Raw genomic sequence first — 27,190 nt, 5'->3', positions numbered from 1 at the left:
CAGAACTCCAAGACACCTTAAAAATCTTCTCCAGTTCTTTACTTCGTTCTTCCTCCTCTTCTCTCCTTCCTTTCATCATTCTGGAAACTGAGAATTATAAGGCGTTCTTTTGTGTTTGTTTGGGTTTTTTCGCAAGAATTGCAAAATCGTTCTTAACTTTTAAATTGTGATAATAAAATACACTGGGTAAAATGTCTTCTAATCCCCTTTGTTTAAGTAGAATTTGGTACTTATATTGGATTAAGCAGCTGGGCGATGGAACTAGCATGTCCAAAGGTATGTTGTGGATTCATATTTTCCTGTGTCCCTTTGCTCACTCATTCAGCAATTTTTTACTGAGCACTGCCTATGACTTAGGCTCTGAAGAAACAAAGATGACTAAGAACCTCTCTCTAGGAGCATATAGCCTGGGTCACTGATTTCCACTGAAGTGTATTACTTCAAGGTGTATGCAAGACGATCATAAGAGTTTGGGAATAAAATATTAGCACTTCTATTTAAAGTTCTATTTTGTGTATGCTTGATAATGTACATAATATTTCCAAAAAGTAAAATATAGGAGTATCAGTATATGATTAACATATTAATATATTATATTAACATATTAATATATTAACATAACATCAGTGAATAATTAACATATTAATATATTAAGTGTGACAGTACTATGGAAGAAGTGCTTATAGCAATGCAGAGTGTCTAAGTGTATTTGGTGGCCTGGAAGTGTCCTAACACTACTCATTTGATAGTATGTGCTCAATAATTGTGTTAAAGAATTTACTGTCTTAGACACTTAAAGGTTATCGTTTTGCTAGTGGAATAATTAAGTATATAATAATTGAAGATTCCAGTACTTTTCATTTTGCTTATCCTCCAATCCACTTATGTTTAAATAGATGCCATGTATTTAATAACTAAATTCCTTTTTTATTAAACTGATTTCAATTAATTCTATAAATGATGATCCTAATACATTCTAATTCAACTTAAAATTTGTACTATTATATTGGTATTTATGATATATATCTTGTTACTTGTAGTCATATTCCAAAGGCATAACTAGATAACATAAAACAACTCTCATATTTGGGGTAGAACTGGACTGGTTTACCTTTTCCTCACAAATTTGGTTTATGCAGCAACTTTAAATGTTATCATCTCTAATGTTAATAAAAATAAAGATATATTAAACTGTGTTAAATATTAATCATGATATCTAGATCTCACATTTTCATGAGAGAAATACACAATGAATAAAATGAGCATAGTTTTTCTGAACAATTGTCAACACTTATTTCACACAATGTTGAATGTTCTCAAAATATTGATCTACATAGTCTAGCAGATGTAATCTAGCTAAAGTAACTACTACAGGCAGATGATTTTGGAAGAGTGCATGGATGTTAATTGAATTATAAACAAAATAGTACAACTTTTGTACTTCAAAAGCTAAATTAAATCTTTAAAAAGGGAAGTTCTTGAAAAATCTTACCACTAAGAGCAACAATCCACTTCATAGAAAAGTTAAAAAGCTAATTTTATTAACAGAAACATGTAATTTTTAGAGCTGAAAGGTTGGAGATATTAATAAAATTCAATGTGTAATATGTGGGGAAATGTCTGTATGAATAAATGCATTATCCATGAAAACAGACAAAAGTATCTTCCTGGCCCAATAGCTCCTGAAATATGGATTAGAAGCCAAATAAGAGGTGTGGGTTTTTTGTTTGTTTGTTTGTTTTTGCTGTGAGTACAAAAATAGGCCTTAGGAGCAACAATTTCTATTATTTTTCCTAAAACAGGCCATTCAGTTTTACCTAATGAAAACTGAAAGCATCCTATATTTTTAGTTTTCAAACTAATAAACTTCTTCAGGGTTTTGGGGGTATTCATCCTATTAATACATAATAGCTATTTATTTCAGTAGAAAAGAGTTTATATTTAATAGAAAGCAGGCTATTCAGACCCTACCACAAAAGCAAACAAATTCAGAAACACTTAATAGGTTCATTATCTGATCTTGATAGGAAATATCTTTAATAAGCACTGCTATTCTTCCAGTAAATTACTACAATACGAAAACTATGTTGTCCTGCCCCCACCCTTTAATATAGTGTTCAGGTGACAGTGGATCAAAAATATTCTATGTAACAGAAAATGATTCTATGTGTAAATATTATTAATTGATATATATACATATATATATATAACTTCTAAAAGTTGATTTTAAAAAAAAGCTATCCAGCAAGCAAACCAATACGCCTGTTAATGATGTTTCCATTCAGTTTCCTTCAGAGAAACAAAAACTGAAATCAAATAAAACCTGAAAACAATCTTCATATTAAAACTCTGACAAAAGAAATAAAGTAATTTTGAAATTAAGACAAAGGTAGGTGAAGAACAGGATGTGAGTACAGACATTTTCTAGGGGTATCTTGGTTCTTGGAACATCTCCAAAAGCTTTTAACTTAATTTATAATCATAGCATCTATCTATCCTCGGCTATTATTTAATGATTGAGTAGAGACCTAGGTAAACATTTTAAAAATATCTACCAGTCAAATTGTTTTATCAGAAAACCCACATATAATTTCATAACAAAGCGAATTCTCTGTCTAAGCCGCACATACACATCCACATCTCTAAGCAACTTTCCACATTAAAAAAAAATTATGTCGGTATTCCTTTATCTAAGAGACGTGCTAGAGTTTGGTGCTTTTGGGGGGCTCACTTTAAAATGGTTAATACAGGATTATCCCGTTAACAATAAAACAAAAACAAAAAAAAAATTTTTAAATCCAGTTATAAAAATCTCTGGCTGGAACTGCCCTCAGAAAAACCTACTTTCATTCCTCAATCTTAAAGCAAGAGATGTTAAGAGAGGCTACATATCATAAAGAGTCACAACATTACTTAGCAACAAAAGCGGAACGAGAACCCACACTGCCAACTTCCCTTTTGATAGCCTTTCAGATCAGTATGGTATATTACGTGTGTGACGAAGAAAAGAGTGCACCCAACTGTTATGCCTCATCTGTGCGGGTGACAATATGAGGTATTACTAATACTATACAGCCAATCAACTCCAACTCTTTGTAACTTGGTGGAGCTTCTCTCTTGCCTATCAATGTGATATTCTTTTTTCCTAAAATCTTAGACGCCACTTTGATGTAGCTGATTAACTAATGTGACCCTCCTATAAAGCCCATGCATCAAAGCTATAGTTTCTGTAGTGAGAATATTTTCACCTTGAAAAATACCGGAGGAAGGTATCACCCAACTTCCTTGCTAATGTACTCTCATTAACAAAAATCCAGGCAAGAAAGAATTGTTTCCCTAACAAAAGCCATTTTGGCAACAGCTTTATTTAATTTCCCCGTTTTCAACAAAAATGAAGAACAATTCATCATCAACCTCTATATAACAATATGGGCACACTTAAAAACCACTATTAAAGCATTTTTTGGATAGTTTAATTTTATCCTTAAAACTATGATGACATCGCAGACGTTATTTTAGGATCATTTAATAAACATCTTAGTAAGATATTTGCAAAGTAATTATTTCAGCAATACTATTTACGAATAGTGCTCAAAAGGCCTGGTTTCACTAGCCTCAAGATACCTGGCATTTTACTTTACCCAATATTTAAATGATGATGCTGGGGTTAAAAGATGTGAAGTCCTGGTGAAGACCTGGACCAGAGAAAATTTATTATGGTATAATTAGGTGTGTGTTCTCCGGTCTTTGTGGCTTCAATTTGGCTTAAAAATCCTCTGCTCTATGTAACGCTATTTTCATTTTGAAAACAAAAAATATCTTCGGTTCAGAGAGATTTATACCAGTGAGGTGTTCATTTGTAGGGAGAAAATGACTGGTGATTGGGGTAGCAATAGAGGGGCCAGAAATAAACAGTAAGCAGGTTGTAAGATTTTTTTACCATGGCCTAGATAGAGGTGGGAAGGGGTATATATTTAGCTATATATACTATAAAATGTAACTGTACATGTTCGTTAAAACATCAAGTTTCTTTGATCTTCACTGAAATTAAATCAAATCAATATGGTGACAATGATTACTTCATGAAGACCAGAAAATCTGATTGGCTGTTGATGACATCATGGGAATTGCCAGGACATGTTCCTTATATATGGTTGGTTACATATGTCTTTGATATATAAAAATGTGGAAACATTATTATTTAATAATGTAGTTTAGATTTGAAGATAATGTTGAGCTAGGAGTCTCCAACAGGAGGTAGGAATGGGGGAACACCAAAGGTACATTATTTTACATTCTACCTTGGAATTTATGACAGTATGCATAGAATTTAATGTAATAATAGAGAACTATAAGTAGAAAATGGTACTGGGAGTTATCAGCAGTAATGGAAAACAGCTCACTGTTCAGACATTTTAGTCCAATGACTAATATTTAGAAGTAGAAAAATGTATGATAAACAAAACCGAAACAATCGAAATAGTTTAAAAACGTTAAGCTAACACAGAAGGTAATACCAATCTATTTTCAAACACTTGCAATAGTTTTCACTGAAAATGAGTTAGTACATTTGGTTCAGAATAGCATTTGTTTTTAATCATTATGTTTGGGTATATTAAATATGAACGAATTTTGTACTTTCAAGGATATTAACTGTTATTTCTTAGGTTAAGTTTTAGGGGGAAAAATGGAAGCAGAGAAGTCTGTCTTACCTAGTTTAAATAATCCATTATGGTCCCAGTGATTATAAGGCACCCCCTACTGAGTAGCTGGGTAATAACTACCATTAAGTTTTAGCCCTACTCTAAAGGCAGCTTATTTTATATTATGAAAAATTGTTATAATTTTATCTGTGACATTAGGTTAAACTAAATCTACCAGAAAAAGTAATGTCAAACTGGATTATGCTTCAAAGTCTATAATAAAAATACTTTCGAAATCCAGTACTTCAGTGCTTTTCTGTTTTATTTTTAGAAATTAGAATAACTATTCGCTATTTTTTAATCAAACAATTGGTTTTTCACTCAATATAAATTATTCCACTTAAGAATAAAAAATTTTCTAAAATATTATGTTACAACTAATGTCCAACAAAAGCATAATGCCCAACAAAACCCAAATTAAGATCTAAATTGTAAACTAATTTACCACTTAAGATATAATCACTAAGACAATGAAACGTTTGGTTCCTCCTCAGTAGTAGGCAATCATGATAACTATCCCCGTCATCATCACAGCATCTACATATCAATTTCTGAGACAATTTTACACACTTTTATCTCATGTTTCTCATAGCAGCCAGTGTAATAGACCACTTTCCCTAAGCAGGTGTTCCTGGCATTTTGGATTAAAGTGAACAATGACTGTCACTCAGGCCACCCAAATTAGGCTGCAGCAAATATGATTGGAAAATTTTCCACAGAAAATATCAGCTATGAAACATGGTGAATAAAGGTGACACAAAACACTGCATTATTTCCACCAAAACATCCAGGCTCTGACATTGGGCAAGACCTTGCCCAATGTGTGACCTTGGGCAAGTCACTTAACCTCTCTGGGTCTCAGCTACCTTACAGCAAAATGGGGATAATAATAGCATCTGCCTCTCATGAATGTTAACAGGATTAAAAACAGAAAGTTTAGAAGAATGCTGGACACATAATAGGCTCACAATAAATGTTAATTGTAGTAATGGCTGCATTTTTAGAGCACACACACACACTCAAATAAACGGAACTAATGATTGTGTAAGTTACCATGTTTATTTACCATAATAATATTCTTGTTCTTTTTTTTTTTTTTTAACGTAGGCACTGGAATATACTGGGGGTGCCAAAAAATGTATACCAGTGGACACTTTGGTCAATGTTGCTCAAGCAGTAGTTCGCCGTGTTTAGAACTGTCTGGACACTGATGGTAACCACTGTGAGCACCTCTCGTAATTGCAGAAGTCAAACGTGACTTGTATTCATCTTTTGTTATTGGTATATATTATTACAATTTTAATAGTTTTTCCTTTCTTAAAATGTCACTGGGTCTCAAGACACTGATGGTATGCATTGATATTCTTTATTACTGAATGTCATTAAAATCAATCAGCTCCCTCCAAAGGAATCAGAAAACAGACAAACGCAGCAGGCTAAGTGGTTTATTTTTCTTCACAATCAAAACCATCTCTGTAACCATTAATGGTAAGGATGCTTAGTTAGTTCTTTTCAGTTTGAAAAACACTCTCAATGCAATAATAAGAGGATGGCTCCTATGTATCTCTTGCCTTTTCTTCCTTTCAAAAGAATTCTCCATATGGAAAGCCACATTTTTCACTGTACTCATGCAGCAGCACCATTACTTTCGCCCATTTTCTTACAAGTAGTTGAAATAGTGAAGAGAAATGAGGAAACTTTTTTCTACACAAATTCACAGAAAACCTAGAGCAATGATGATGTTTCACAAAGGCATTGAACATGCTTAAATCTCATTCATAAACAGGCTATCTGGTTACTGTCATTTCAGCTTTCAAGTTTTGTCAGAGCTCTACAGAAAATTCCAACATTTTCTGTCTGAGGAAGACTCACTCCTCACGCTCTCCCCCATTCTTAGAAGCAGTAAATCCAGTCTTATTAGCAGAATGTTGTTTTTCTAATATAGAATTCTCTCATGTGAACTCCTTATTTTACAGACCAGAAACAGGAAAGTTTCACAGAGGAGAAGAAAGTAAAACCAATAGTAGGTAGTTTCCTTCACCTTCAAGAAACATGATCTAAATACAGAATCACAGATTCTTAGGCCCTAAAGGTACTAGGCTTCCAAGGCACTTCATAAACAACAAATAACCATCAGAAGAAGAAGGAAGAGGCAGAGAAGAAAATGATGTGATTTTGAAGTTGTTTTTCAAAATTCAATCACATAAATACTGTTGTGAAGGATGAGCAAGGGAAATACTACATCAAATACAACAGCGTAGAATTTGAAAGTCCATTTCATTTATATTCATTTCTCATGGGAGTATTGCAATTTCTGTTTTTATTTGTTCTTATTTTATCCTTTATGTGCTAATGGTGGGACTTATCATCACACCAGTCTTTTTGGGAATATAAAACACACCTCATAAATAGAACAGGACCCATGCCAACCCCAAAGGTTCATGTCAGTCCCATGCAGCAAATGTTTGATATTTAGGACCCTCTGTGGGCAAAGAGTAACCTATCTTTGTCCGCTGTCAAGATACAATCTCTGCTCTTAAATGAGGCCAACTCCACTGACACTAAACCTGGCCCACCATTTTTACCTAATGTTCCATTCATTACGCTATCAAGCAGCAGACACTCCTTGGCACCGAGGAGCTTATCGTCCAATCAAAAATAATTTACTCCTAATCCGCTGGGACATGAGCCCAAAAATTTTTGTTTTATAAAATGAGGATTATAACATGGAACTCCACTCTGCCTTTAAAAATATGGACTTTGGGAAGAAAACGGTTTACAGATAAAATTCAATTAAGAAGGCTAAGAAGACCATTAAAAAAAAAAAAAGAAAAGAAAAGAAAGAGCAGGAAAAGACTGTAATTCACCATGAAAGAAAATGCTGGGAGACAAACATGAAAAGAACAAGCATTTCATGTTAGGGGATGGCCTCTGCAAGCAGAGTTCAAAACATGGCTCTGGTTCCTCCAGATGTCCATTGTGAATGATGTCAGCAACGGACTCCATGACGTCAGTTGCACACTTCATGGAGAAGTGCTGCAACTTTTCAGGCACGCTTTAACCTCTTAATATCACCTCAAGGCCTTATCCCATGAGAGCCCAAATCCCCAGTAAGCTTGGAATTGCCACATGTGCCTGGATATTACCTCCACATATGCTCATTCAAGCTCAAACACTCTGTGACAGTCATATTAGAAGGTTCTACACGGTAGACAATCTCATTTATATACCAATGAGAAATCTCCTTTAACAATAATAATGCTCAGTAAAAGTGAAGAATTCCCTACCTTGAACACATTGAGTTGTTGGTTGATTGTCTCTGTTTCCATAGCTACGGGGCCTTGAGACTCTTCATGCTCTTCAGCCTTCTGAAGCAGAGTAGAAAATTCCTTCAATTTGCTGTAGAATTCTCCAAGACGCTCAATTGTCCCTTCAACCTGCTCTTCTCTGGCTTGTGCTCGGTCCAGCAACTTGTTGCACTGTTTGCTTAAAGCCTCCAAGTCCCTTTTGATGCCAATAAGATCAGGAGAGGTTTCTTCTGTGGCCAGCATCATCCTGCAGGTTTTATTGGCATTGTCGTTGCTAGCTATGAGGGCTTCTAGTTTCTTCAGAAAGGCTGTAATAGCCTCCTTTTGATGTTGCAATGTTTCTACATCTCTCCCCACTGGGGCCATGCTATCCAGTTCATCATCAAACTCTGCAAACTGAGAAAACATTTCTCGGATGGTATTCTGAAAATGCCCAATGCCCTGAAGTTTGGTTTCTAAGAAGGAACACTTTTCATCAACCTGTTGACTTAGTGCACTATGCTCTTGAGCTAAGGTTTCTGCTTGTAATAAAATATCAGAGGTTCCTTTTGAGCCTGAGGCTTCTGCCACAAGGTCCTGTGCAAGTCCTTTGGCCAAATCTACCTGCTGCTTCAAGGTCTGAAGTGATTTCTGCTGAGTCTGCAACATGGTCAGGTATTTGTTACTGTAAGCCTGGGGTCCCAGAGAATCATGGACATCTAGTTGTTCCTTTGCACACTGAAGCTGCCTTTTAGCTTCTTTGGACACTTCTTGAAATTCTTTAAACTTCTGGGCCATGCTCTCCAGAGAGAATTTCTTACTGTGAAGTTGTTCAGTGACCATAACTACCTGCTGATTCAGTGATTTATTCTCATCGGTAACCACCTCTTTATCTATTTCACAGACACTGAGCAAGCTATTGGCTGCGTTGTTTAGCAATTCCACCATCCCAAAGCGTTGGTCTATTTCCTTCTGCAGAGACTTTAACTTGGCAATAGACTTCTCTGTTTCAGCAGGATCCAAGCAAAATTTTATTTCCTCCAGGTTATTTTGACATTTGTCTATCCATGGCCGGAGAGTCTCTACATGCTCTTTATATTTGAGGGCTTTTTCCAATGAATCTTTTACCTTGTCTTCTCTTTCTTTCACCTGCTTATTAAGTCCATCCCAATTGGTTTTAATTGTGTTAAGCTGTGACTGTAAGGCTGCCTTCTCAGACCCTTGTGTTTTTAACAACAAATTTTCACCTTCTGCAACGGTTTTTTCATAAATACTAGACTGAGCAATCAAAGTTTTACCAAAGTCTTTCTGATATTTAATTAATGACTCCAAGACATCCAGTTTGGCTGATACTGGGTGAGATTTGTTTAGCTCTTCTTTCTTTGTATCCAGCCAAGCCTGAAAATCTCGCGACATTTGCTGAAATTGATGAGAGCTGGCACAGGCTGATTGGAGATGCTGGACGTGATTCTCTAAAAATGAAATTACAGACATGTTTACTTCAAAATGCTGATTTAATCTATGGAAAGCCAAAGCAAAACCACCAAAGAAATACACAGGACTATCTAAAAGTAGGGGCTGTGAGCTCTGACTGGAATAACTACAAGTGAGCTTAAGTTATTGATGAACGGGGTGGGAGGGGGATAGGAGCAAGAGGTAGGCAAAACAAGAAGAAAAGAGACAATCAAGGAGAGGAGGAGAGAGATGAGAGGTCCAAACTGTGGAATAAGTAAAATGTAAAGCTGCAAGGTGGTAGAGGACAGTCACATACACACACTGCCTGCAGTATAAAGTCACTGCCATTCCATTATGTGGAAGTGACAACTGTTCAAACTTCTAAGTATGCTGATACCTAACCCATCTCTCATCAGATATGACTGTTTACCTTCTATGATTTTATATAACATGAAGGCAATAGAATGTACCACACAGGAACCCCATGGGTTGCCATCCCACCACAACCTCTCAGGAGCTGGAAGACCCTGGGCAAATGATTAAACCACTAAGCTTCATTTCCCCAAATGTAAACTGGCAACATTAATAGACGCTGTTGTGGCAATTATGTGATAGCAACAGGTCAAGTTCTCAGCGTAAGGCCTGTCACACACAAGTGTCCATACAGTAATAATAATCATAATCTTAATAGCTAATATTTAGGATCGAAATCATGCCAAAATAAAGGTATAAGCCTAAATAGTTGCTTTGATCAAGAAACAAATCCAATTGATTAAAAACAAACAAACAAACAAAAAAAAACATAAGCTGAGTATTCACTAGGTACAAGGCCCCTAGTGTTACTTTTCAAACAGAGCCAACACAGCAGTCAAACGTGCTATTCTTTGGCCGGCCCTTCTGAAGTCCAATAAGTCACTACTGCTACCTGTGACAGATACTGGCTCACCTGTCACAGGTTTGTGGCCACAGAGGTGAGAGAGGAAAATAGTGCCAAATGCTTCTCTTTCACACATTTCCCTGGAAATACTTTCTATGACAGAGTTATATGAGACTCTAATGCAGATGAGAAAATGATACTGCATTTGTGGTTTTTTGTTTGTTTGTTTTTTGGTGAAATAAGACTGTCACACAGCAAACACGTTTACATCTTTTAAAAACCAATTTGGAATACCTGAAATTTCAGTGGACCCTCACTGAGTGGATTTTGCCAACACCGTCCCTCTGTTATCTGTGTAGAATTACCCTGACACTATGGGAGCACACACACACAACTGCTGTCTGCACGCGTGTGAGCGGCCGCTTCTCTACTTCTGTACTCAATGGGGGACTGCGACTTGGAAATAGGCAATCCATGATCTCTGTTTCCAGGAAATACATGTTTTAAAAGAAGACAGACAAACCTGATTTTTGCTGGATATCCTTGAATGATTTTAAGATGCCTTCTAGCTGCCTACTAAGTTCTGCTTTCAAGTACTCTTCCTTGACTAGTGCTGACAAATCCTCACAGAGGGTCTGGGCCACTTTTATCTGCTCCATTTCCTGCTCTATTTCCTGCTTCATTTTTTGGGCTGTTTCCAACTGCTGGTTCATAGCATCAGGCTGTGTGCTCACAGCCACACTGTTGCTGAGTTTATTGTCCAAATCACTCAGTCTATTGGAAAGGCTTCTCAGCAAGCTTTGATACTGTGTGCTTTTAACAATGGCTTGGTCGATCCAGTCACATCTGTCACTCAATTGTCCTGTTAGACTGTCCCATTTTTGGGTCACAGCTGCCAGTTGCTCTTTCACAAGCCCATGGAAAGAAGGGTGTTCACCAGGTCTGCTCAGAATCCCCTGACCAGCTGCTGTGAGCTGCTCATATTGAGATTTCCGAGTGTCAAATTCTTGCAGGAGAATCTAAGGTGAAGATGTTATAAGGGTAAATAAACACACAAATTATCAGATAATTACAGGAGGCATAGCTTTAAGTTTCTAAAGAGACAGAAATGCTACTTATTTATCTCGTTCTTAGTTTTGATTTTTAGTTACTGCTTTCCTAGTTTTTATTTTGAGGGCAGTGCGATTATCTTAAAGTAATCCAAAGAGCTGTGCTGCTCCACAGCGATAACGTTTTGCCTTAGATAATATCCCCCAAAAAGGAAAACAAAAGGAATAAATATTTTCACTACTTTGGGCAAAACGAACAAAAATCCATGCACGAATTTGCATATACAAAGGGAAACACTGCTATTGGATAGTTCACATCATACTAACACCAAATTTGTTTTTTTCTACCTGTACTTTTTCTCTTTGTAGGACTTTAAAAAATTCTCTATAGCATTTTACACCAAAGGAAACGAAGAATGATAATAGTATTAGAATATATTAAGTCATGATACATTGATTGACAGGTTTGTTTTGTTTTTATTTTGTTTGTTTTTTAACGTAGGTTTATTGATGTTTACAGTCTTTATTATAATGGTTTTAGCCAATAGGTCATGCTGCTCAGAATGTATAGGTTCAACATTGGCTCTCATTCTGTAATGAATGATCCCAAAATTTCCTTTTTTAATGCAATATTTTATCTATCTCTGAGAGACTACCAAGACAGGGGGCAATTACATCTCCCCAAGTGGTTATTTACAGCTTTTGTTTTCATTCCCTTCAGATTAAGAACATACATGAATTTGTATTTTCAGAGTACAGGATCAGCCTCACTGCTCTGATACCTCTACTCATACATAAAGAAATCTCACTGAGACCACAACGGAGCTTCTGTATTACGTCTGACTTAGATTTTACAGATTTTTTTCTACTTGCAGATTTATGCGCTTATAATTAGAGTAGTCTAACCAACCCTCTGGGTTTCAAGGTTTCCTCTTTGCTTCCCTTATTCTTTCCCCTCTACTTATCCTGTTTCTCCCCCCGAAAAAGCTGTAGTGCATAAGTTTTAAAAGTTTCATTATCTACTATCAGAATCGAAATAAATAAAACCTCAAAGGAGTAATTCTTAAACCATAAAAAGCATACACTAGCTTCTCATAAAAATGTTATTACTTATAAAATCACATTAATACTTCAAAGAAGGCCCTTTATAACAGGGTCTGCACAAACCACAATATGACTGAAATGGTCAAGGGACTTGGCCCACTCACGGGCTCCGTAGACTACTGTGAAATGCCTCACAGCTTTGGTTCTCTAGGGTTTCCCACTAACCTCAGAATGGTATCTATGGACATCTGAAACATTACAAATACACTCAAAGGTAGTTAGAGCACATACTGTCCGAGGCTAATATATTCCTAATGAAAACATTTTTCTTGTGAAGTACTACTCACCTGCACCTGCTGCCTTTGTGTGTTTAGCATATTTGGGTCAATGGACAGAGGCCCAAGAACACTGACCATCAGTTCTTTTTCCACAAGCCACTGTTTTAACTGAGCCTCTACGGTCTGGAATTGAGTTAGGTTATTAGAGGATTCCTCCAGTTTTTGTTGTCTATCCACTATTAGTTGATTGAGTTCTTGCCACTTAGAATCTAAAAGAAAAAGAAAGGATAAAACTGGTATATGGTATATATGAAGACTGCAGTATGTGACTCACAATGATATCCAATGGCTACCATTCCATCTTTATAACTCTTCTTATACAGTTGATCAAAGTCTAACCTAAATAACTGCATTTATTACAGATTTTTATGGTCCTGATGGTTGTGTCAACTGAAGTAAAATGAAAGTATATCTGAATCTGATTTGAGAAAATAATGGAGAGTATGGAATATTCCTTAAAGCAAACAGGTTCCTGAGCAACCTTGGTCCTTCCAAAAGTCCTACAGAATCTGCCGATTCAACTATAACCGACCTGCTAGGACAATGAACATTAATCATGTTCTTTAGCATCAAGTCTTCAATGATCAGTTCTAGGAAAGCGACTGTCACATTTTTCTATCTATGCTCAATAATTCTTTTCTTTTCAAATTGCACATTAGTAACCAGCTGCTCGAAGTTACACTAGGGAATCTCACCAACCCTTTACACTCACATTTTTTTAAACAAAAAACTCATTATATTCCTCTCAAAATTGGTGGATTTTTCTGACTTCGAGATTTCTTTCAAAGGTTATCCTTGCTCCCATGTCACTGAGATGCAATAATTCACAATGTTCTTTTATGCCTCTCCTATAGCCTTGATCCTAAAACTGTAAACCCATCCTGTTACTTCTCCAGTGACCTCACTCCCTCTCTCCATTTTGGCCCTCATCATGATATACCCAGACCAGTGGTTCTCAAACTTTATAGCTGCATTAAAATCTCCTGAAGGGATTCTTAACACATGTTGTTAATAATCCAGAGTTTCTGATTCAGTAGATCTGACCTGGGGCCTGAAATTTTGTATTTCTAATAAGTTCCCAGGTGGTCCTGCTGCTCTGCTCCCAGTCTATGAGAACTACAGACCGAGACTGTCAGTTTTTCCCAGCTGGTTTCCCTGCTATTGGTGTTTCTCAGCTGCAATCCACTTGGTTCTAAAGTAATTTCCCTTAAAAATATCATTTTTAAATATGTCACTTCTATGCTTAGATCCTTCAATAATGAAGTCCTCACCCCCTAGATGATAAAATCTGAAGACCTGGTTGGCATTCATGGCCTCCCACACACTAGCCTTAGTCTACTAATCCTAGAGGATTTGCATGTTGAGATGAATCCTCTAATCCAGCCCCACTGATTTTACCATTAACACCCAAACAGGCTTCTGCTCGCACGGGCTCCATACCTGATATGCTCTACCTACTCTCCATGTATCCAAGCTCTACCCCTCCTTCAAAATCCCTCTGGATTTTACCCTCTGCTGGGAAAGGTTTCCTGTTCTCCCCACCTTCAAGACAGCCTGCTCCTAAAGCCAAAAGTAATTGACCATCTCTTGAATATAACAGTCACTCAATAATTGATGGGTGTCATTAGTTGATCTCATGGATTTTTTTCACCTACCATAATATACTAAAGGTCTGATTTTTATAGAACCCAACCCTGAAACCTGACCTATATGTCATGTTCTGGAAAAAATATAATCTGACAAAATAATGCAATTAAAACAGTAAACTGAGAGGAAGAAATATCAAAATCTTATCAGGAAGCTTTTTTGAAATATACATTCCTCACTCCCACTCCTATTCTAAAATGTCTTGATAATACTCCCCCAAGTAATTCTGATATCCCAGGTGAGAGCCACTGAGTTAGGGACAAATTCATTATAATGCAATAGGAGTCTCTATAGTTGGACTAAATAGACCTTTGAACATTTAAGATCCCTTAGGATTACCTTTTCCAAACTAAAACATACTGACAGAATTCTAAATTTATCACAGCATATCTGACTCTAAAGAAAGACAATCTTTAGCTAAATATAATGTAAAGATTGAAAGTAAAATAATTCTTATCAATATAGCACATACATAGTCCTTACTACTGTGTTTCCCTGAAAATAAGACCGGGTCTTATATTAAGTGTTGCTCCAAAAGATGCATTCGGGCTTAAGTTCAGGGAATGAAAAATCATGCTAGGGCTTATTTTCCGGTTAGGTTTTATTTTCGGGGAAACACAGTGTCTTGCCAGGTACTATTCATCTGTGCTCTGCACACAACTCGTTGAATTCTCCAAACAACAATATAAAGTAGGAAAAATTAGTATCATTGTCTTTTCCATATTATTATAATACTGAAAAAGGAGTGATAAGATAATAGAGCTCATGAAGAAAATTCTATACCTCTGAGGAACAATTTATATAGTGACAGGATCAACATGGGAAGGTAACTCTAGATACGGAATCAAAACCACCAGACTTCTGTGGGGAGCTACTTTTTAATACTGGTTGTAGAAGAGAAGAAAATAATGCAGAGGCAAGAGGTGTCCCAGAAGGAGCTCCACGAAGGAGAAGGGAGCCAACCTTTTCCAGACAAATAAACTAAAAGGAAGGTTTAAATTAAAATATAACAAAGCATAAAAAATTAGAAACACCAAAAACCTAGTATAAAATAAACAACAATGAAAACATGTTACTCAGGGCACAGTATTTTATTAACTAGTATCTACCTTCTTCATAAAAATCAATTTAGTTACTGTGTTTCAGCCAACCCCCTCCCCAAGAAAAAATTTGCCAAATCAGCACAATATAATTTGAAATGGCACTTTTAAATATGCAAAAATAGATTCTGAAACATTAAAGCAAATCCAAAACTAAGTAAGGTTGTTGGATAAATTTTTTCTGATAAAAATTCTGATTAAAAAAAAAAAAAAGACTGAGCTTCTATTTGCAGAGTCTGGTGTAAGTAACATAACATACCTATTTCTAGCAGCATCTGCTTCCATTTGGGGGCCTCAGGAATATCCGGGTTCTCCTCCAACAGCTCTGCTAGTTTGTCCTTCAACTCCTGCACTTTGTTCACATTTTGCTTCAGCTCTCCCTCAAATGACTAACAAGGGGAGGAAAATAAAGTTAACTACAGTGAAGTCTGTCAATATCAAAAACAAAAACAGAATTATGATAGAGAATGACCAAAAGAGGAAAAAAATCCACTGCTGCATGCTGAAGTGGGGAGGATCTGGAATCAGCAGTTAATTATTTTCCTTTCCTCTTCTAACTACTCATATAAGAATCACAAGGAGGAATGCTACAGCTACCGTATGGCGATAATGACTCTTATCCCCATTACCTAGAAACAATGTCATATTATTCTCGAACAAATCCCTTTGGAAAAGGGAAGATTAATGAGTAATCAGTAAGATTATCACTAATAAGAAAATCAGTCTTGATAAAGACTGCCAGATTTGACAATCTACTAGTAAAGAAGCAGTTTTCTGGACAACACAACATAGAGTTCAAATATAGGTTAGTAATTTGTAGACATTTTTGCCATTATTGACACAATGTAAAACCATTTTCCCAACCTTGACAGTTGTAGAAAGAAACACTGTCTATTAAAGAAAAGGAAAGCATGAGCCCCCCCTATTTTATACTAGACAGAACAAATCCTTAATACACTTACTTAGCCGTTAAATAATACATAAATCTTTTCTAATAATTGACTGGTTAAAATCCCAGACTACAACTGAGTTAAAGGTGGCAAAGTTGCTTATACCTAACAGTTCACTCATCTTTATAATGTCTTAGTGTAAAAATAGGTGACTACTACCATCAATCTCTACAGAAAGACACATTAAACAAAACTGGAAAATAAGTTGCTGAAGGTTATAGAGCAACAAATCGGGACAGGTCTCCAATCTGTAGTTGCACAACAGCCTAGCCCACTGTCCCTCCATGTCTTTCCTTAAGGAAAGAAGAGTCTGTGAGATTGTGCTTTTCTGGGACTCTGTTCCATCCTTGTGTTTACACCTTATGTCTCTCTGTCTGGTCCCCAAAACATGGTTTTCAGCCAAAGATGGGTAAGATATCTCACGGGAGATACAACCTAAGCCAGGCGGAACTGAGTGGGGACCCCCAATGAGCTGCCTTGGACAGGTATGGGAAGGGGCCTTGCCTCCCCTTCCCCCTACCTGAGAAAGTCTGTTGCAGGCCCTGGCTTTTCCCTTACACCTGTTTGTAAGAGAAGTCACTTATCTCAACGGAGCTGTTACAATATGAGAGACTTGATCCTGAAAAGGTACATACCTTAGGTAAGACATCATGGAAATTTGTGCTTCGGCTGTTTACAGACAAAGGATGATTGGAATAGACATTTTTCTACTATGATGTATGAGTCTCACAGACCTTGTAAAAAACAATGTTACTTTCTTGTAGTTGTATACCTATCAATAAAAACCTTCAGTCAGCCTTATTCTGGGCTCCAGTCCTCTGAGACTGAGAGACCCCTGGCCTTCTGAGAGATTTAACTGCATTAAATCTCTGTTTGTTTCTTTCTTAAAAACTTAACCCAAACCGCTCCTTCTCGCATCCTCACTGCCCTTGTTGCGCGGGACGCAACACCAATCCACCTGGGTTTAGGTAGTTCTGAATGCTAATCTGTTCTCTTCCATGTCTTCATGTACCCACAGGATATACCTTATTCTGCTCCACTTGCGTCTTCACAGCTTCAGTATCTGTAGGTGTAGGTGCCTGATGCCACTTCATTGCAGTTTTGTTCATCTTCTGTAACCACTGCATCATCGCACTTGATTCTTCCTGAGCCTTTTGCAATTTGGTGAGTTTAGTATTCAGTTCGGCTATTTTGTCCTTAAGTAAGAGGCCAAGATCTTCATAACCATGGCTTATGTCAGTCATATCCTTTTTAATAGATGTTAATCCTAACAGCAAGAAAAGTAATTATACTGACACATTTTCAGGATGTTTAGAATAGAGCTCTAGAAAGGAAAGTTTGCTTTATATGAGATTCCCTTCTATTTTGTCAATATTAGCCTACCATGATGAAATCATACAATTTTTATAAGTAAAAGGTTAGATCATCTTATAAGGCTATTTAATGACAAATAATTTAGGAACATTGCATAATATAAGTGACATGAAATATATTTTAAATAGAATAAAAAACCAAAACCATGAAATATTACTGATTAATTCCTCAGGCATCAAACTCAAGAAAATAGTTCAAATAATATCTCAAGTGACAAAATATCTCAAATTAACTAAAAAAAAGGAAACATAAACCAAAGGCCAAACTGAACTACTGGATTTCACTAATTTCAGAAGAAGAAAACTACATTAAATGTTACATAAACATATTTATAGAGAATGTGACTATTATATTAATACCATTTTAATTCAAGTTTGAAATTTCAAGGTAACTACCATTCACCTTTAAAAACATTTTCTCTGTGAAATGTATAATGCCAGGTGGGTATTAGACTTATTGGGAGAAAACTTTGTTAATTATATAAATGTCTAACCACTATATTGTATACCTGAAACTAATATAGAATAATATTAAATGTAATTTAATATTGAAAAAAAATAAAATAAAAAAAGTTCAAAGCATCATAAAAAAATTAAGGAAGCTATTTAATGCAATTGGCAAAGAGAAATGCATCCTCTGCTCATTTATGAAGTAAATTTGGCACCAATTGTTGAGATTAATTAGTCTCTGGCTCGTAAATAAGTGCAAATCATTGTCTTTCTCCCCAATAGACTGTAAAGTTCCCCATGAGGGCAGAGATATATATTTTCTTTTACTCAACATTGAGATTATAACAAAAATGGAAAATATATGATGAATAAACATTATGCATTGTTGAATTCATATGTATGTATATATACACATATATACATATATATACATTTAAAGTAAAAAAATAAAAAGATTTCCTCTCTCAAAAAATACCAAGACATTTTAATTAATAAGCACTTAAAGTTATTCACCTTTATTTGCTAAAATTTCCTGAGTATCTGTAGTTATTCCTTCACCATTTAATATTACTCCACCTGTAAAAATATTAACACTGAAGTAATCATAGATTTCCATAATATTTCTATACATTAATAGTAGATGACTTTAAATCAAACCCCTGTAAGCAGTAATCATTTAAACATGCCATTACTACTTGAAAGTTTAAAATATTGATTCAATTTCAAAATCAAATGAAGGTTCAAAATTTAAAGAAGAAGGCATATCCTCTTTTCTATATACTACTTCTTAAAGTAGTAACATGATGGCCTCAAATACAAGTTTCAGTAATTTAGATTATATACAAGTATACTACTCATTAATATGAATTTATAAAACAATTTTGTGATAAAGTTTCTTTATTGCTAAAGTTATTTTAGCGCTAAAGTCTCTGATGCTCAGAAGTCGTTCAGTATACATGTTGCACGAAGCACAAATGATTGACAGACAAAAAGAACTTCTGCCTTGCTTACAGAAATGAAAATTGTCTGCTGCAGTTACCCAGTATTATCATGGGTTTAATGGAGGCAGAATGATATAAGAAGACATAAAAGGAAAGTTGAAAGTAAACAAAACAAAACCAAAAAAAGAAAAAACCCTACTACTAAACTCACAGTGATGTGGAATGCCTGGGCTTTGGTGTATGACACACCTGAATCTAAATCCCAGCCCCACTAGTTACTGGACTGTGTTACTGGACACAGGCTGTGTTACTGGACAAATTAATCACCACTTCATTAAACTGATAGGGATAAGAGTACCTATCTTGTGAGACAACTGTGGGAATTAAACACAGTAAACCTATTGCTTAGAAAACAGCTACTGCTCAGCGAGTGGTAATTCCTTTTCTCTTGAATTATATAAAAGTCTAGCATTGGTACCTTTTTCATAATCAGAATATTTAACAAATAACTAGACTTTCTCATTGGAGTATGCACTGGCTACCTATCTAAAACATAAGGACATTTCCCAAAACTAACCACACGGGAACAAGTGTAAACAAAGGAAAACAGTTAAATATCTGAATCTTAATGCAAGTTTCATCCCTTTAAAAAAAAAACACACACACATAATGGTATTTCAGACAGAAGTGAAAATATCCTGTAGATGCTCAAATTTAACTTCTACCATGTTTAGTAGTTATCAAGAACAAAAAAATATACTTTTTACTTATTGCAAATGTAAAGTGGACATGAACAAAAATAAAACACAATAGAATTTCTTTTCTTAAAAAAACAACAACAAAAAACTTGACATTTCAGGAAATCTGATTAGGAGAGAAGGGAGAATTCATCACACCATATATAATACGAGTACTCCCTGAAATGGGATTACTAGAGCGGAATAAATGGTTGGTTGCGAGAGGCCCCGCTGGAATATCAGTCTCACAAAAGGGATGGGATGGGAGGTGGGAGCGGGGCTCAGAAACTCTCAGGATAAAGATATGATATCTGCCTTCTATCTATTCTTGGAATTTTTTTTAAAGTTGATATTGACAACAATATACATTTCAAACTTATAACTATACCCACAACTTAATTTTAAAATCATTATTCATACATGATTCCCTTTCTGTTGAGAAGAGTTTGTTCAACCCTGATTAAGACTGTGATTTAGATATACTGGTTAACATATTATATAATATTTTTTGGGGGGTGGATAATGTAAGGAATAAAAGCAGATGGGAATAAAATGAAAAGTCCACTCTAGAGAAAAGAACCTGTTTTATTCCCTCACTTCTTCTTTGAAGCCCAGGAGTCCAGACTCATTTCTTCATCAAATATTTCAAATAGAATTGCAACATCTCCATTAATTAAGGTAAAAAACAAATTGGAATCTGATCTTTCCCTTCCCCTAATATAATGCTCCTTATTCTCACATATTAATTTGGCTACATTTTAATTGTAGTTTTTAGTGAAACATAAGAGGGATTTGAAATTTGACTAGCATATACTTTTCCATGGCAGCTTTTAGTGTGTTTACAGATACCATCTTTCTTGTCACTTTCCAGTCCTTTAGGTTATTTGATGCATAAATTTAAAAAATAATATAGACAAATAAAATTACCACGTGTGGCCCCAATTCTTATGGTCTTTGACATGAATGTAAGCAAAGTACATACCTGATTTAACTGCTGCTATAGCCTTTGCAGGGGTAGTCACAGCACTTATGAGGTTACATAGTGAGATCCCACTGTTGTTTACTTTCTGAATCTCTGGTGTTTTTAAACTCCACTGTTCTTGTAATTTCTTGAGGTATAAAAACACATTATTTCTTAGTCTTCGTAATCTTTTCAAACGTATACATTATAATTCAAGTTCTTAAACACATCTTAAAACAATGATGATTGTGGATCCTGATTTGTGAGGGAGTGGATGGAAGAAAAACGCACCATCCCTATTTGTTCCAACAGCCCAGGTGACTGTTAACACTGTTAGCAGTGAGAAGTGAAGTAGGATTCATCCTGCATTTGGGCCCTAGCCACAGTGGAAGTCAGGCTATTTCTAGCTGCCAGAGGTTCCAAAGTAACTGTCAACTGTAAGTCTGGAAAACTACATTAGGTAACAGTCAACTTGCAAGAAGAAATATACTAAAAGCAATTTTAAAAAAATGGGAATTCAGAATTCCACTTAATAGTGAGTTTTAAACATCAAAATTTCAATGAATTTTTAAAAACACACACCTCCACATATTTGGAGTGGGAAAACCAGTATAACTGGTCATAGGTTTTTATGATGTTAAGTCAGATGACAAAAAGACTTGTACACGATTTGTACTACATATTCAATTCTATCTGCAAAAACTAGTTATAGTGATATATCCAAGCTACAGTAAACTGCTGAGTTGAAGAGAAGCATCTTTTACTTCATATTATGAAAAATGGGAGAAAAATAGTTGAAATTAAGTAAAGACTTGGTGGGGAAGGAAACTTGGATGCTAGAACAGTCAGAGACTCACTAATACATCCCAGTCGGCAAGTCAATTCACTGAAAGTTTGTGTCTTTCCTCAAAAGGATCAGTTAACCCCATTTCATGATTTGTAAATATTACCAGAATATACTGTACATACATAAGGACTAACGTATGTGATATTACAGAGAAAGGAACCACTATTAGTCTTTTAACCTCTCAGTACTGACACAATAAGAAATTAGTATTATGACACAGTGATTGACCTTAGCTTCTTCCAAAGATTTTCCTAAATCTTCTGCACCGAAAGAAGGCTGCACAATGGGAATTCTTTCCGTTGTTTCTTTTATCCATGACTTTAATGATTTAACAAGGACTTGGAAAGCATCCATCTGTTCCTGACAAGAGGATACAGCTTCTTTTCTAGACAACAAAAATCATTGACAAATTTAAACCACAGAAAAGAGATGCTCCAAAGAACTAATTACTAATAAATAAATATTCCCATATCAGGCTTAATATTAAGAAAAAAATCTTTCCCCACCTACACTCTAACCCTTTGATACTCCAGGAGGAAAGGTTTCCTGGGTGGTAAGTGAAATCAGCTAAATAACTATTTGTCTATTCTTCAGAGGCAAGGTCTGTAGATAAAGATAAGAGAAGAAATCTGTAACCCACATGTAATGGCACTCTATAATGCTACATCAACTCTAAGGCTATATAAACAGTTTTAACATTATTTAGATTCAGTGAGCTTTGATCTGTCCACTTTATATGGTGCTTACTGCCAGCAGGCACCAAACCAAGGAAAGCATTCACACATCACCCTCACGAAAACAGCGCCACCTAGTGGTTTCTATACTATATTGCAATCACTTCAGTCCATGGATAAAACCGGGTGCTTTAGAGAGCACAGATTTCAGTCACCAAAAAAAAAAAATGAGGTCAGACCTAATAACTGAAAAGTTTTAATGAGTGCTCTCCCCCCGCCCCCAGGTACTCAGGAAGCTCCACGGTCAACTATATGGGTCTTTCTGTATCTCAGCACCATGAAGGGAAGGCACATGTCCAGCACATGAACAGCTGTGAAGACAGTTATATTTGGAACTCGGATGACATGTGGATGACATGTGCACATGTGCAAGTGTGTGGAATATTGGCACATCATAGTCCACTGCAGCTGGACTATTTATTGATGGCTACGTGGTTTTAAAATTGAATCCATTTGGAAGAAGAAACAACCTAGAGTTTACCTAGGAAAATCAAGACTAATTTCTTCTGTGCAACACGTAAATTAAATATTATTTGATAAGATGGAAAAATATAGCTCTGAGAGTAGTAGAGACAGCACTCAAAAGTTTTAGGTAGAAAACTAGGAAGAAATACAGAATAGTTGAAAGAAAAATAACTATTTTCTATCTTTTGGGGGTCTTCTGTATAAACTTTAGCAAAACCAGATGTACTATATATTTTAAACAAACATGAGATCAGAAATATAAAGTTCAGTTACAAGGCTTATCCCCATACAGCTTTGTAGCTCAACTTAGGTTCGTTCTCTTGTTTCTCATCTTGTTTATTCATGGAGTCATGCCTTACCTACAACACTTTAAAAAGTAAATTATTTCAGAGGAAAAGAAAAAAGGGTAGCTTCTAAACTGAGCCCAGAAAGCGAGAACCACAAGCTATCTTTCAAGGTTATTTCTGCCTCTGCAAATAAAAATGTGGTATTTGCTAAAGGCTTCGGACACAATAGTGGGTTTAGGTTACTGTCAGTAATACACTACCATCACCATTTTTCTTACATAATGCTTTCTACTTTTATATAAGAAATCTTGAAATTCCCTTCTAAATATTTTAACAAAAATAAACTTAATTTTAATAACAAAAAAATCGGTATCAAAGCACTTATAAAATAGCCCTATGCTTATTCTCAAGTTTTCAAAACTGTTTCAGGTATCTACATAAGTAAATAAAAATAATTCATTCTAATTAGTATCAAGTACAATAAAATCCAATTTCTTAAGCAGTGCTTACTTTTCTGTGATGGTATCCTCCACTTCTTTGAATTTCTTTGACAAATTATTTGTTTTTTCAAAAACCAGAGCTTTATCACTTGGCAAGCCATGGCTGGATATCTCCTTCAAGAGACTCTGCAAAACTTCCAGATCTTTTTTGTGTTCTAAGAATTCAGAAGTTGATTCCTACAAAGCATTTAGATATTTAGTCACTATAAGATATTGCTACATCTTCAAATGGCATTCCATCAAGAGTTATGTGTGTGACCAGAATCTCACATAAGAAAAACCCTACCTATAGTCCGTATTCCTATATATAAATAAACATGCAGGCAGGCTATTTGAGAGAGATTACAGTATACTCTTTACATTCTGTCTCTTCGTGGGTTCTGGCACATAAAATACGTATGTATCATCCATGGTCCATGGAAAGCGTATGTGTGGAATACATTGATTTCTAATCAATAAGCAAAGGCTTCAAGGAGAAATAGAGGTCTACAATTTTCAAAGGAGGAAAGCATAGATCTTTATTAATCCACTAGCAACTAAAATGATGGTGGCGCATTATCATTCTGCCAATAAATGTATGAGTTTGTCGTAACTGTTAGCATACTTGATCAGCCTTCTGAATATGAAGGAAGACATACCTGCATATACTGGGACAATTCAGTAACATCTTTTCCTGGCACATCTGTCTCAGTTAGAGCCTGAGTTTTTGTCTCTAAAAATGTCTGAAGCTTTTCTGAGAGGTTCTCAAACAGTTCTACTTTGGTTTTTAGCTCTTCCATTTTGGCAAGTTTTTCTTTGTGTTTATGACCTGCTTCTGAAAACCGAACAGACAAGTCCTTCATTTTGGCTTGTAGTGAAGATGCAGTGGATGGGTCTGTTGTTTCCATAAATTTCTTCACTTTTTCATTCATGGCATTTATACTGCTCTGACGACTTGCGATATCCTGTTCCAACATCTGAAATGAACAGAATATTGCATAGGTTTTATAATGTTTACAAATAATGTCCCAGGGTTTTAAAAAAATTGCTATTCATAACAACATCAGCTTGAATAACCGGTGACTAAGGAAGGTTAATGGCTTGGGACTGACTGAGAAGTTTAATGTGTCCCTTGAGAAATCCCATCCCAAATCTCTTCTAGTGAGAGTAGAGAACAGCTGGCTAGTTGCCTGAGCGAGGCAGGAGATGGCTGCTACTCAGCGACCCCTGGGATCTAATGGAGCCTGGGGATTATCCACGGTCCTAATTTTTAAAAGGCTGGACAACAACAAGATTGATCAGATTAATCTCATGTGCAGCTGGCTGCAGCAATGATAAACAAGGTAAGACTCGATGTACACGTTAAGTCCTGTATAATGAATAATATTCATGAAAAAAGTCTACAGAGCTCTTTCCATATTCCTTCGCAGAAAAATTGTCTTACATATTTGCCTTTGTGCAAGCACTGCTTTCCACAGTTATAGTCAGAAAAGGTCTCTTTTTCTCTATCTTTACATTTATCTTAAACACCTGTCCTATGGAGCTTATTTAGTGGTTTGTGTTTTTTTTTTAATCTAGAAGTGGGATTATTTTTCTCTTTAGGATGTCACTTACAATGTTTTTACTGATGATATCCTGAAGAGCAGCAGAGTTTAAGGGCACTTGACCTTGCTCTTTAAGAGAACTTTCCACACTTCCCATCCAGTCCAGCATTTCATCCAGGCCATCCTGCACACTCAGTGAGCGGGTCAGGGTTATCTGAAGTTTTTCATTTCGTTCGTTAACAGATTTGGACAGATCATCGTATCTCCCCACAATGTTATCTAGTCCAAAAAGATCAGGAAACGTTAAGCACAAAGTTCTTTTGGCACTATTCCTTTTCAAAAATACATAAGGTGAATCCTAAAATTTCTGCACTAAAATTGGAAAAAGGAAAAAAAAGTTTAAATGATAAATTCATAATGCATAATCAGAGCACCATCTAAAACCTTAAAAAAGAAAAAGAAAACATCACAGTAGAGAATGAAAACCAAGTATTTGTTTTAAAATGGTTAATATGTATATCATCTGCATTTGAAGAGATTTTTATTTTTGGATGCATAAACATTTGAATTGTCCTCAAGAGATGAAAGCATTCCAAACAGCAAATCGTTGGAGAAAATCCCCTTTCTGAATCTAAAATTTTAAATTAGCCATAACTGTTGATAACTATATGGGGGGTAAAGGTGACAATCATACACAGCTATTGTCAAGGAACAATACACAGTCATAAGGACTTGTCAAGAATTAACCTTTACATATATAAAAATCCTCTCTCCCTCAAGTGAGCTCTCTCTCTCTGTCTCTCTCTCTCTCTCATAAAAAAAGCTTTTGTCATCCATCACATCCTACGCACTCAAATGCACAGAAATTCACAAATGTAAATGTATTGAGAAAATACACAAGGATGAAAATCCACTTAAAATAAAGATTAAGATCATGTTTCTAAAATATACACAAAGAGAATTTATTTGGAAAGTTCAATAGCAGACTAAAGGGAAAAATAAACAAGGTTAACAGGTTAAGCTAGCTCAGGTGAGATTAACTTTCAATTCTAAAGACTTAAGATGCTAAACAAACAAACAAACAAAACCAACACGTTTTGGCCTAGTTTTCACTTGGATATAAAGCTCTACTTTTTAACATTCTACATTGTATACTGCAGACCAATGAGAAGTTCCAAGAACAATGGTTTTAATGTATTCATCTCTCTCTCTCTCTGGCTCTCTCTGGAAAACAATCTGTTTTTAATTGTTAATTTATCACTTATTTTCCAAGAGTTTGAAAAGTATTTTAATTATTTCTGAATTGTTTTAGTCTGACACACTGTAGAATGCTTCAGTAGAAGAAAATTTGGACCTGAAACACCTCTATAAAAACTAACTACCACATGCTTGTGTTTGGGCTGGGGAACATAATCCATATAAACAAACAATATTTCTTTTCGATTGTTTTAATACTATATCATGAGAAAACAGTTTAACAAATTTTCACTGAAGTGAGATGTTATGGTGAAAGGATTTAAAAAGATAATCATGCTCCTGTCATTAAAACACAATGAAGCCCCTGAGGATGCTGACAGGGGAGGGGGTGACAATTAATAAGCACCAAGAAGCTAAATATCAGCAGAGAAAATATGAGCCCTCATTTGAAAGTCATAGGAGCAAATGCTCTGAATTGCAGGTCGTGATTGGCAGGCAAGCGGCTTTTGAAATGGGCAAACTGTGTATCAACAGGGTACCATCAGCTATCTGTTTAACCATGGTAAGTGATTTGCTAAGCTATTTTAATAAAACTAATACATTTTGAGTGTTACTGGTTTTTCTGGACTTCTTAGTGATAAAATATTGTCAATAAAGTAAATTTTTGATTTTAGTAATTAAAAATTATTTTAGAAAAAGGTACAAAACAGAATGTACAAAGAATG

General features: G+C 35.6%; 1 protein-coding gene across 14 annotated transcripts in view; it reads right to left on the bottom strand.

Annotated features, from left to right (window-relative positions):
- The window catches only part of DST (dystonin), a 438,529-nt gene that overhangs the window by 84,495 nt on the left and 326,844 nt on the right, over positions 1–27,190 (bottom strand). For all 14 annotated transcript variants that reach the window (XM_081039430.1, XM_081039437.1, XM_081039438.1 and 11 more), the window contains 11 exons: positions 25,339–25,547; positions 24,384–24,701; positions 23,756–23,922; positions 21,988–22,144; positions 20,934–21,060; positions 18,787–18,849; positions 17,476–17,717; positions 15,760–15,889; positions 12,763–12,962; positions 10,846–11,341; positions 7,991–9,462 (listed from right to left, as the gene is read on the bottom strand). In XM_081039430.1, the coding sequence (XP_080895556.1) occupies positions 7,991–9,462; positions 10,846–11,341; positions 12,763–12,962; positions 15,760–15,889; positions 17,476–17,717; positions 18,787–18,849; positions 20,934–21,060; positions 21,988–22,144; positions 23,756–23,922; positions 24,384–24,701; positions 25,339–25,547 (3,581 nt within the window). The remainder of the gene's footprint in view (positions 1–7,990; positions 9,463–10,845; positions 11,342–12,762; positions 12,963–15,759; positions 15,890–17,475; positions 17,718–18,786; positions 18,850–20,933; positions 21,061–21,987; positions 22,145–23,755; positions 23,923–24,383; positions 24,702–25,338; positions 25,548–27,190) is intronic.

The sequence above is a fragment of the Rhinolophus hipposideros genome, assembly GCF_964194185.1.
Source record: "Rhinolophus hipposideros genome assembly, chromosome: 3".
In the NCBI taxonomy this organism is placed as follows: Eukaryota; Metazoa; Chordata; class Mammalia; order Chiroptera; family Rhinolophidae; genus Rhinolophus; species Rhinolophus hipposideros.
This window is presented reverse-complemented; position numbering and strand designations above follow the sequence as displayed.